The sequence below is a fragment of the Notothenia coriiceps genome, unplaced genomic scaffold, assembly GCF_000735185.1.
Source record: "Notothenia coriiceps isolate Sejong01 unplaced genomic scaffold, NC01 NC01_scaffold00024099, whole genome shotgun sequence".
In the NCBI taxonomy this organism is placed as follows: Eukaryota; Metazoa; Chordata; class Actinopteri; order Perciformes; family Nototheniidae; genus Notothenia; species Notothenia coriiceps.
In genome coordinates, this window is record NW_011356800.1 from 32,440 (window position 1) to 44,897 (window position 12,458).

At 38.5% G+C, this 12,458-nt stretch overlaps 1 protein-coding gene across 1 annotated transcript in view; it reads left to right on the plus strand.

Moving 5' to 3' along the window:
- Window positions 1-10,152, plus strand: part of egflam (EGF-like, fibronectin type III and laminin G domains) — a 22,835-nt gene extending 12,683 nt beyond the window's left edge. The window contains exons 9-24 of the mRNA XM_010782068.1: window positions 602-789; window positions 923-1,023; window positions 1,102-1,202; window positions 1,616-1,760; window positions 2,033-2,222; window positions 2,764-2,889; window positions 3,312-3,555; window positions 3,649-3,760; window positions 4,328-4,444; window positions 4,633-4,813; window positions 5,183-5,206; window positions 5,400-5,478; window positions 5,626-5,769; window positions 7,462-7,545; window positions 7,976-8,079; window positions 8,165-10,152. Of these exons, the coding sequence (XP_010780370.1) occupies window positions 602-789; window positions 923-1,023; window positions 1,102-1,202; window positions 1,616-1,760; window positions 2,033-2,222; window positions 2,764-2,889; window positions 3,312-3,555; window positions 3,649-3,760; window positions 4,328-4,444; window positions 4,633-4,813; window positions 5,183-5,206; window positions 5,400-5,478; window positions 5,626-5,769; window positions 7,462-7,545; window positions 7,976-8,079; window positions 8,165-8,316 (2,092 nt within the window). The 3' untranslated portion in view covers window positions 8,317-10,152. The remainder of the gene's footprint in view (window positions 1-601; window positions 790-922; window positions 1,024-1,101; window positions 1,203-1,615; window positions 1,761-2,032; window positions 2,223-2,763; window positions 2,890-3,311; window positions 3,556-3,648; window positions 3,761-4,327; window positions 4,445-4,632; window positions 4,814-5,182; window positions 5,207-5,399; window positions 5,479-5,625; window positions 5,770-7,461; window positions 7,546-7,975; window positions 8,080-8,164) is intronic.
- Window positions 10,153-12,458: the final 2,306 nt, after the last annotated feature.

The following is a 12,458-nucleotide window of genomic DNA, read 5'->3' on the forward strand; positions in this document are numbered from 1 at the left end:
ACACACACATACAAGCAATGTCCTAATGGTTTAGGGACCATGACATTCAAACAATTTACTTGAAGATGTGAAGGCATAATGTCATGCTCCTTATTTTACCTTGATAATCGATTTTACTGAAGGGTTTACATTGATTATACTATTGATGTTCATCAGCAGCTGGAGGTCGTTATGGCCTCTCTTTTAAAGAAAGGATTTCCTTATGTTTCTTAATGTTTGAACAAAAAACAGGAGGATGGTTTTCTTTTATCTCAGCAAAATCACGATTCCTAATGCAGATCCTCTTGCTCTTGGATTCCTAGATTGTCTCTTCTGGCTTTTTTATTTTCTCCAAAGATCCACCTACCGTTTTTTGTATACTCTTACACTTAATTATGTGATAATAGATGGAGAATAGAGCAGTGAAATGTCACACCAATTAAAGCTGCCATTGTGGTTGTGATGTACTGCATGTAAAAAAGGTATAATTTTTAGTTAAAACTTAGGAAAGTGCTGATAGATACATTATACAACTGCTTTTAAAATAGAAATATCATTATTTGCTAAACCACTGACTATACTGTAACATCACTAAACTTCTTTCTTTCTCTTCTGATTTTAGCAACCCTTTTCCCACCACCACTACCGCCCCAACATTATCCCCCTGGAAAGGTGAGGTACCTCGTATGTACGAGCTGACCTGCGATGACACTGTGTGCCCCCCCGACAGCTTCTGTCTCAGCGATTTCGACAGCGGAGGCTCCCGCTGCCACTGTAACCTCGGACGGAGAGGGGACAACTGCTCTGATGGTGAGGGAGGTGTAATTGAGTTCAAGCTTTAGTAAAAGTGTGGTGATGCTAAAGAGGCAACTATCAATTTTATAATACTTTCGTCTTTTATCCCTCCCAAAATAAACTTATCATGACTTTTTTTCCTCTTCAGTGGTATCCGTGAACTTTCCCAGGTTCCATGGCTTCTCTCACATGACCTTTGAACCCTTGAAGAACTCTTACCAGACCTTTCAGATCACTTTGGAGTTCAAGGTAAAGCACCATATCTTTTATTTTCCATATATGGTTTAGGGTGAACAGATCTTTAATCCAGTTTTTTCGGTGGTACAGGCCGACTCTGAGGATGGCTTGTTGTTATACTGTGGAGAGAATGAACACGCACGTGGAGACTTTACCTCTTTGGCTCTGGTGCGAGGCAAGCTGCACTACAGGTGAAGAAAACTGTGACTCACTGAATGAAAGGAGTAGATTATTTTAGATAAAGTTTACAAGACTGCTGGTTTTAAGTGACTGGATTGTTAAATATGTGATTTAAGGAAATCTAAGAATTTTATGAATGCGGTTCTTCAAAAGCATTCAAGAAAAATATTTATTTTAACCATCTTAATGTGGTTGTTAGCATAACATTGATGACATTTGTAACACTGTATTCCCATTTGATTTAAGGGTGAAGCCATAAAGAAAATGATGTGTTTAAATGTTCAATCTATAGACAATATAGCTGATAATAATATACAGTATATTTTGTATTTACAAATGGCAAATATAATTGAATAGAATCACTCATCCTTGTGTAATGTCAGCATACTTTAGGCAACTGGACATTTGATCGTTTTCCCCTCAGGTTTAACTGTGGTACAGGAGCAGCTCAAATAATAAGTGAGAGTCGTATCGTGGTCGGTCAGTGGCACACAGTCACTCTCTCCAGAGATGGCATGAGCGGCTGGCTGCGAATGGACAACGACAACCCAATATCTGGACGCTCAGAGGTAACAATAACACACATAATCACTTACATGTTTGTATTATTTTTACATAATATATGTGTTTGCGTAAGACCTATTTATCAATTTATTAAAGTGCAGTACGGCTTCAAAAAAGAAAAAGCTTTTTGCAGTATAACTATTTTGATATTGTGGGTTGGATGCATTTTGTGTGGAACATTGCTGCCAATATTGCCTTTCAGTCCTTTCAGCTAGTGGACCAAAAGTGGTTTTACAGTAATGAAGCACAATTTGTTCTCCTCACTCTTTGCTTTCAGGGCCAGTACACCAAGATCACTTTCCGCTCCCCGCTGTATGTGGGTGGATCCCCGAATGCTTATTGGCTGGTCAGGGCAACAGGGACAAATCGCGGCTTTCTGGGCTGCATTCAGAGTCTGACCGTGAACAACAAGGCGATAAACATTAGACCCTGGCCGCTGGGCAGGGCTCTGAGCGGAGCAGATATAGGTGAGGAGGCATACTACCAGCAGTATATGATTCTAACCCATGTTACCCATAATGCACTGGTTTTCATCTTGGATATTGATGCTCAGACAAGTAGTTTAGGAGCAACTCTGGAGAGGGAAACAACTCATTTTGGACTCTGTACATAAGTAATGTAATGAGGTTAGAGGGCTCTATTTAAATATATATGACAGTATTTCTTCATCGCCCAGTTTTTTGCTTGAGTAATTTCACCGTAAAGATTGACATGTTTTGATAGCAATTATTCTTCTGTTCAAGGTCCTGACAGTTCTAACCAAAAACAAAACAGGACAAACAAATATGTTAATATTATTGTTTTTAAAAGAAGCTAAATGTTGTAAGTAGTCATCACCTAAGATAATTGTTGTGCACAATAACTAAGAGGATTTTGCAGAATACAAATGCTAAATACTACAATACTAATACTAAATGGGGGTCTGAGCTTTTAGTTGCATCAAAAACTAAAAAGTGCATCATAATAAATAGAACCCTAACCCTGTCTAAATCCCCCCCTTGCCAACAGGTGAGTGCAGCGACAGTGTGTGTGACCTGGTCAGCTGTGCCAATGGTGGAGTTTGCTTTGCAAACCGTGCCGATGGCTTCATCTGTCTGTGCCCACTCGGCTTCAGGGGAGCACTTTGTGAAGAGAGTAAGTCAACTGTATTTCTCAAACCCACTCAATATGATTTACTCATACTTAAAAACACACACTGTTATCAAGAGTCACATTTCTTTAAATCCCTTTGTGATAGCTGTCATAGATTGTCACAAAAACCTTTTAAAGTAATTACTGACCAGTTGAGTGCAATATAAAGGAAAATTATTCGAGATGAGGATCATTATGTTTTATATAGAGGCAGGGGGATTGATTGCATGTGAGACTAGGTTTCAAACATTATATCCCCACTTTCTCTCCATTTGCTTTTGTTCTCATCAACTCCTTCTTCTTCCACCTCTTCACTCTTAATCATCTCTATGTGCTCACACCTCTTCTTCCCTCTTGGCCCAAATCATTTTTTGGTCTTTCTATCCTTTTTATATATGTTCTTGTTTCCTCTCTCCGCCCTTCAGCTTTCTCACTGTCCTCCCCTCTCTTCAATGAGACGGTGTTTTCGTATGCTGTCATCCCATGGCCCCAGTCCTTTCAGAGTTATCTGTCCTTCATGGAGTTTGAGCTGACGTTTAGGCCGTCGTTGCCTGACGGGACGCTGCTGTACAGTGACGACGCAGGCAGCGGAGACTTCCTGGCTATCAACCTTGTGGACGGATATGTTGAGTTCAGATTTGACTGCGGCTCTGGAGGAGCTACTATAAGGTATTACATAGATGTATTCTTAAACGGTTCCCCGTCTGCTTTACTTTCTCAGTATATTTTCAAACTAGATGACTGAAACTGTGTGTGCTACAGGAGTGACGAACAGATCAGTCTGGACAAATGGCATGAGCTGAGGGTGTCTCGCACGGCAAAGAGTGGCATCCTTCAGGTGGACAGCCAGAGGCCAATAGAAGGAATCACTGAGGTATTTTGTTTTTGGGTTGAGGAAAGCTGCAGTATGTCATTCTTTTACTACAAGAGGACAGAACAAACTCACACACTTCGAAAAGGTTAGGTTATGCAGGTATGGGTAAATAACATTGGACAAATTATAAATCCAGTTGGTGACAAGCAACATTGGTGTACCATTGGAGTCACCTGTTGAACGTCAGCCCAACATGTACACATACTATTTTTACATCTCAGATGTTCTTTAATGTGTTCTTCTGTTTATTTGAAAACGATTTTGCTTAAACTTGCAAATTGATTTAGCCTTTTAACAAGGAAAATAACGTGTTTACAGTAGATTATGAAGACAAATCAAGGAAATACATTCGTAAATAGGACAAGATCTTTCTGTCAAATTCACAATTACATTTTCAATTTTTTTTCTTTCTTAACCCATTAGTATCAAAATGGCATAAATGTTTTTTTGTTTTAGGGGAAACATATATACAACGTTAATCTTAGTGTACATAATTGCTAATAGGGCATAATTACATTAATTTATTTTGTAAATCACTAATTTATTTTTGTTCGATTTCCTCTATAGGGAGCTTTCACCCAGATCAACTGCAGTTCACCTCTTTATATTGGCGGAGTGCCAGAATACGATAAAACCAAGAGGGCATCAGGTGTGATAAAGCCTTTCACTGGAATTATTCAGAAGGTAATTCAGTTAACATTTATGAACAATGTTGAAATGACTAAATGCTTTAAAGTTAACATTAAAGTTGAAACACTTGGTTCTTTCACATCACTAGACATCAAGTTTCTATTTCAGTGTGTAACCCTTTCTTGACCTCTCTCTCTTCCTCTATCTGGTCTCTCTCTGTTTCTTTCCTTTCCCTTCCCCAGCTGATACTTAATGATCGCACCATCCCAATAATAACTGGCTCAGCTGGTGGAGTTAATGTAGCAAATTCAGCTCACCCATGTGTGGAGAGTCCCTGCGCCAACGGAGGGTCCTGCAGGCCGAAGTGGGACGGTTATGAGTGTGACTGCCCCCTGGGGTACGACGGGAAGCACTGCCAGAAAGGTCAGTCGCATAGTTGCACAGTAAGCATAATAACATTTTTTTACAGAACTTGCTGTTTTAGCATGTGCCTTTTGCCTTGGGTCTTCTTTATACCTTACATACTACGACTAGTGCACTTATAAAATGGGGGCAGTCTAATGAAGTGAGAAGGTTTGCAGTTCACTTTTTCTTCTTAATCAACTGTGAATAAGTTAATGATCACTTTTTGTGTGTAATATTTTGATATAATTATGTTGCATGATCTTTGCTCTCAGGGATTAATTGTGTGTTTTCTCTCTTCATGTAATGTCATATTTAATGATATATTGGAATACCTAATCCCTTAAGCCTATCTATGCTTTCTCTGTTTTTAATGCTTTCCCTGTACAGAATGTGGGAGTTACTGTTTGAACAGTAAGTTTTTTTCAATGACTTAAACATGAATCATAACCTATCATCGCCTCACTTAACTCATAGTCCTACATCTGTTTCCCCCTCGTACATTTCTCCTCCCAAAATCCCTTTTAGTCTTCTAGCTTAGTTTCATACATGCTGATGCTGCCACCTTGTGATGTTATAAAGTAAATACAATGTTTTCTCTGCCCAGCTGTGACTGAAGCCATTGAAATCCCACAGTTCATTGGCCGAAGTTACCTGACATATGACAACAGAGATATCCTGAAAAGGTGGGTTGTGAAGTGACTGTGAAGGGCTGCAAAATGTTTTGTGATATGTATAGATATACTTTTAAGGTTCTTGTAATGATGTTCGTTATACTATCTGCACAGTTCTGGTTTTAATCGCTTTTGCTGGTAACGTTGTCTGTTTTTTAGGTTGTCTGGTTCTAGGACCAACCTTTTCATGCGTTTTAAGAGCACAGCCAACGACGGCCTGTTGTTATGGAGAGGAGACAGTCCCATGAGAGCCAACAGTGACTCCCTGTCTATGGGGCTTCAGGATGGGGCACTAATCTTCAGGTATTTGTTGTCTATGTGTTTGTAAAACATGAGGGACACTATCACACCACTATTAAAACTGTTATTAAAGTGTATTTTATTTATTCTTTCTGAAATATATGGATTCAAATAAACATTTTTAGTCCAACTATAAGTTCTTCTTGCCGCAGTGGTACTTCCTGTCTTTTTGAGGAAACAAGGGGGGTACAAAGAAAGTTAGTGTGAGGAAAAAGTTGATGATTATGGAAAGGGATGCTGATCCCACCAAAGGAGGAGGAGAGCTAAACACCCAGTAGAGGAAGATCTAAAAAAAGACCTGAAGGCTGAGGGACCTTTATCTGGAAAAGGTGATCAAGGTGAACAATTTCAACCCACCGCACTTGAGGTGTACATAGACTTCATTATGTGTCTGTTTCTTTATCTGGATAGAAGACCAGGTGTGGGCGTGTTTTATATCAGAAAATATTTCAACTGCTGTTGATTTTGGTGGATGAAACACGTACTCCTAAAAGAAAGCAATTATTATTATTATTATTAGGGAAATCAATCAAAGAACTATGTTAAGACATAATTAGCATTTTATATTGTGGCCATCAAAAATGCTATGAAGTGATTTGAATAAATAATTGACACACATACATTTCCATCATAATACTCCCCCTTAACCTTTTAAGCCCTGAGCCTGTTTTTCAGGTCTCAGGCTCGAAATGACATTCCCAGAACAAATGACTATATCTTCACTTCTAAAAGGGGTAAATTAATAATCTTTTTTCTCAAATCAATGATAAACCTGTGAGTTGGATGTAGAGAAGTCAGAATCAATATATAATTTTTTAATTTTAAAGTAAATTCAGATTGAACATAGTAAAGATTTTTTAATTATAGTGTCCGTCTAAAAAAAAACATATTGTGAAAACCACCCTCCAAATCCAAACTATAACATATAATAAGTAACCTGTATCAAGATTGATGCAAAACAAGTAACATTTGACCTTTTTAGAGAGGTTCAGCAAAAGGGGTGTATTTACCGTTTCTCTGGAACCCATTGGTCGATTTTGGTCATTGACATCTCGTTTGAACCGTTAGAGCCAATATAATCGAAGGGGAAGTTCCTAAATCCACCTACACGTTAACATTGAGGAGTGAGAGTGATGCGCACGCAGTTTGCCCAAACCGAAAGCTATGTTAAGCTCTGAAAACTGAAAACTAGGCTTATTGCTGATGGAATATCAGTAAAGCTACGTTGTGTGTTGTCTGGGTTTGCCTGAGCTGCCGCGAGTTTTGGTCGCACAGTGATGATACTTATACCTCTAGAATCTGTGGAATCTCAGCTTTAATCTGATATCTTGTTTCTGCAGATCTAATAAGTAATAAAGTGCTTCTACCGTGAGTTCTGTGCTAAGTGCGTTAGCATCTTTTTGCTCATTTAGACGCTTCTTGTGAGACTTTTGTTTCGGTAAAAATGGTTCATATCGTCAGTTAGCTGAGTTTCTTCGCGTTAAGTGGGTATGACACATTAATAGGTTGTTAAATGTTAAGAAGCCCTGAGACACAGTTTCTTGAAAAAAAAGCCTGCAGCCCCCGCTAATAATAATGAGCAACTTCCATTAAAGAAAGATCCTTTTACTGTACATCCTATTATTTGTGTGGATCTGGGTACATCCCCACTGTGAACTCTTGTAACTCCTTGTATGTGTTTCCATGTTGTTCTAGTTATAACCTGGGCAGTGGTTCGGTTAATATCGCTGTCAATGGGACCTTCACAGATGGAAAGTGGCACAGAGTCAAAGCAGTGAGGTAAGCTCTAAATAAATATGAAAACATCCTCTTATATAGATGTTCACTAAAGAGATCTCTTGCTATATATTTTACTTCACTTGACAACTCAGAAAATGAAGCTGCACCAAGGTTTTTCTTTGTCCACTTGGGGGCAGCAGAACATTCTGACAAATCACCTTTAAAGTTGATTAATATGCGATGTGTTATCCCCATACAAGCAACCCCTACTCATAATACATTGTACTTTGATTGTTGATATTATTTAGATGGATTATTTTAGTTTTAAGGAGAGGTGTTTGGTAAACCTGCTATTCTTTCCAGTGCACGACATTCAGAAACAGGTCAACTTTCAAACCATGTGGAAAATGAAAAAACGAAATACAAGGACAAAGATAAACTTTAAAAACATTTTTAATTACTTGGGTTTACCTTCCCGATACGTTTTCAGAGATGGCCCGTCAGGGAAGCTGACAGTTGATGACTATGGAGCAAAAACAGGACGGTCACCTGGAAAGATGAGACAACTCAATATCAACGGCCCCCTCTATGTTGGTAGGTGGTGCTGACAACTGATCATCTCAAAAAGCTTTATATCGACTGTAGACAATCATTTTAATTTCTTTTTTTCACCCTGAAGGTGGCATGAAAGAGATAGCCCTTCACACAAACAGACAGTACATTGGAGGCTTGGTGGGCTGCGTGTCCCACTTCACGCTCTCCACTGATTATCACTTAGCTCTGGTGGAGGACGCTGCTGACGGCAAGAACATCAACACCTGCTCCAACTAAAAGAAATCGCTTCAATACAAGAAGGTCTGTTTTCAGCTATTTTTTCAACTGGAACGAACAACTCGACCAGTTGAAAACTGAAAGAATAAAGTACATTTTGCTCTGCCAATTCTAGGCTGACATTGTATAGACTGGAAGTGGGAAAAGACTTAAAACATTGTTACTTCAAGTCACAAGATGATTTAAGTGGCAACGTTTCCAAACCAACTCTAACCTGCCAAGTTTTATGTTTTATTTTCATGTAACAACTTGTTGATGAATTGCTCTGAAAAACCGTTTGGACATATGGCGACAGCAAACGACCAGAGGATATTACAAAGCACAAGTTCTCTGTGAAAGGAGATAAAAGCTTAAAGTTATGGGTAATGGAGGTCTTTGAAGGAATTTTTTTTCATGGGATGATCCAAATCGTATATTTATTTTTTCTAATGTTAATCCTGATTTGATTGCTGGAAGAATTGAGTGATTCTAAGGATCAAGAGTCATCACAACTTTTTCATGAACCTGACCCACAGCAGCTAGCAGAGATAAACTTCTTTTTAGAGGATTTTGGTTTTGACCCTAGAGCACTTCTGTTTGTTTTTGTGGAATTGTGAGGCATGTTCTTGTTGGTGACGTATTATCAGTCTGTAGGCAAACATTTTTTTGAAAGTCTGATTAAAGGTTGGTAGTTTTAAGGGACATAGATGTAAGCTGCACATAATATTTAATCTTTATAAACTCTTCTTTTAGTTCACATGCTCCTTTATTTGGAACAATCAGATACTTGTCACATGAAAGTCATGTTGACACGGTGAAGCAGCCAAAATGCTGGTGGTATTGTGCGTGACCATATTTGACTATCATCTGACACAAACCAAATCCCTATGGACTTCAGCCTGCAAATTGAGCTTCTTTTACAACAGAGAAGAAATGGATTATTTCTCTTAGTTCAGCACATTAAGTGCAAGATGATCAATTTAGTGCTTTCTCATGCTCAAGCCTGCCTATTTGAATTACTCTCGCTTAACAAACAACAAAACCAATGTTATAGTTATAACAGAAGTTTGCATCTTGGATTTGTTATGATAAAATAAAATAAAATGTCACTAGTTATGGTGACATTTTCGTTTTGAAGTCTGAAGGGATCTAAATGAAGCACATCCACACCTGTGTAACGTGAATAAACATACGTTACGGGATTTACCACTGGGTAATCAGAGGGGTTGACCATCAGCTGTACACAACGTAGCACATATTGACTGTTGAACCATTTGTGTAAAATAGCTGTGTACCATAGCCTGTAGGAAAATGTCGGTGTAGCATCTGTGATGTCAGCATATGTGTCAGTTAGTGAAGCCAGATAATCTACATGTGTGCATGGGAACTGACCTGGGTAGAGCTGGAGTGGGACGAGCAAGCAGGAACCATCACGGCTGAGTGTGCTCATCCCAAAGCTGACTGCTAATCAAGCCTTAAAACTGTATCTCCGTTAAGATCCCCTGAAAATAAAAGAATAATTTACAGTACTAAAAAAGTGTATAGATCACCATTTGTTATATGATGAGAAGTTGATTGTAGGTGAGTATAAAGGAGTATACCTTTCCATTACATTTTTGCAGCCATGAAATAAACTAGGGAAGATAAAATAAGATTTGAATGGATACACTACCATCTTTTTTTAAATTATTAACAAGAAATGTTCCCTGTATTTGTATTTGGTACACTGTGACAATTGCCTGTCTAAAACTAGAGGCTGTGATAAATGCTAACCAAATTAAATAACTGAATAGCTGATTCAATAACACGTTGTCATGGTTTGTAATGAATGGTCGTGCTCTCTCGATTTATCTGGGAAGTGGAAGTCAAAATGTCCAAACAACATTTGTTATGGATTGAATAAAGCGTTATGAACAAGATTTCTGTTTAATATGGTAAACTACTCTCAAAGAAACCAACATCTTTTTGTTACGGTTTTTCAACTAAAAGGCTGTTCATGCCTCTTACTGAAAAACAGTATCTCACTTGCTGCACTAACTGAGGTTTGTTTCACACGCAAGAACAAGTTCTTTAAAAGATCTCCAGGAATCGACAAAAGGAAACATTATAATATAAAAGATACTATGTTGTCATCCATCTATATTCGGGGTAATATCGTTAATCGATATAAATACTATTCCAGCACATAATTAGTGGTCCCCATGTCAACAACTGTCAACATTTTTTATAAAGGAGAGATTATTTAACAAATGACAAATCCCTGTTGGAAGCAAGAAGAAATTCAAGATCTTAAAAAACACGAATTAAGCAAAGGTTGACCCTGTGTTGGCTCTTGTGATGAAAGTGAATATCAAGTACTGTACATGAGAAAAGGAGAAAACATTTTATAACCTGGCACTGTGATTCACAGAGGCAGAAGATTGTCAATGTTTGTATGAACAATGTATATACCACACAATAACTACCTGGTGATAACTCACACAGCACTGGATACAAGAAAATGTATGTACAGTTGTGTAAATGAAAATGTTTCAACCCCGATAAACAAAGAAACATACATTTCAGGAGAGCAATGTTCTGCACATAGGAAAATACACATTGGATTCTTGTTTCTTTCCTTGCTTCAATTGTATTTCCCCCCTGTCATTATTGCCCTTTCCTGGAGGTCCTTTCAATCACAACTAAGCTTACAAGATTTGACATTACATTTCAGAACATGCTGGTGGTTTTGTAACGTCTAGGTTGCTACAATATATTTCTACCGTGCTGTTGAAAATAGGGCAGTCTGTGATGGACTTTTGTCATACAGCAATACAACTATCTATAAAGTATTCAGTTGGACATTGCTATGCTTAAATCCAGCACATGGCTTCGTCATATGTAAGCATGTCACTGGTTAATATTGTCATTTGATGCAAGCTGCTAAAAGCTAAAAGATAAATTGTCTTGGTACATCGTACCATCTCCATTGCACATTGCTGGACATGACATGGCACATTTTGTTCAGGACTGAGCATCTTTCAGAGGAATTTTACATTTAATTTGATTGATTTTGTTTCTGCAGGTGTTCTGTTCCATCACCTCAACACACGCAGTAACTTGTGTACACACGCACGCACGCACACACGCACACGCACGCACACGCACGCACGCACGCACGCACACACACACACACACACACACACACACACACACACACACACACACACACACACAGGGCACTCCAGCTCTACATTATCTACAGTACGCCTGATGCTAGAGTAACACCCAGAGTTCACACTCAAATGAACTGAGAGCAGGGGGGACTAATGAATTGAGCTTTTCATTGAAGAGAAACCATTTAGTTATTGAGGTCATCCGCTTCTTACCGCAGTTTAGAGTTAAAGGTAACGCCTGAGAGATTCACTATAAACCTGCCACATTCAATTCACTTGTGATAACTATCCAGTCTCATAGCTAGTGGTTTATGTTTGGTTTTTATCTAAGCATTCAGTACGTTCTTCTTTGAATGCAAACTGATAGCAGTACAGTTACCTAATCTGTACCCTAACTCTAATCCTTTTTCTCACTCTGATCCTTGACTTGAATAATACATTGTATTACATACACCAGGAACCCTGTAACCTCATCCTGCTCCACTTGCAGCTTATAGTATATTTCATGGGTTGACCTACCCAGAAAGAAGACATTGTTCCCCTTACAGTCTATTCGTAGAGGTTCAGTTTATGCTTTATAGTACCTCCAGGTTGTCAGCAATCAAAACCAACCCTTTAAATAAAACCCTTTCCGATTCTGAACACCCAAACTATTTTAGGCGAAACAGCTGTATAAACGAACTAACTCAGAAAGCACTTTAAGAGCCTCATCAATGGATATAGCCAATAGTTGTCAAGCAGTGGACAACTATTATTTACACAACGCTTTGGCAGCAGTGTGAGGGTCCTGTGCCTTGCTCAAGGACACCAATTTTAGATACTTTGCTTTTTTGTGTGCATGAAAAAGTTGATGTACAAAGATGTGACAATGTGAGAATAAGTCTGGAACAGGAATGGAAACACATCAATTGGTACATAAATCTGAGAGCCTGGAAGAGAGGATGGAAATAAGAGGAAAAGTCTCTTGACTTTTGTGCACAATTCAGTCTTTTATTTTTCTCACATTAG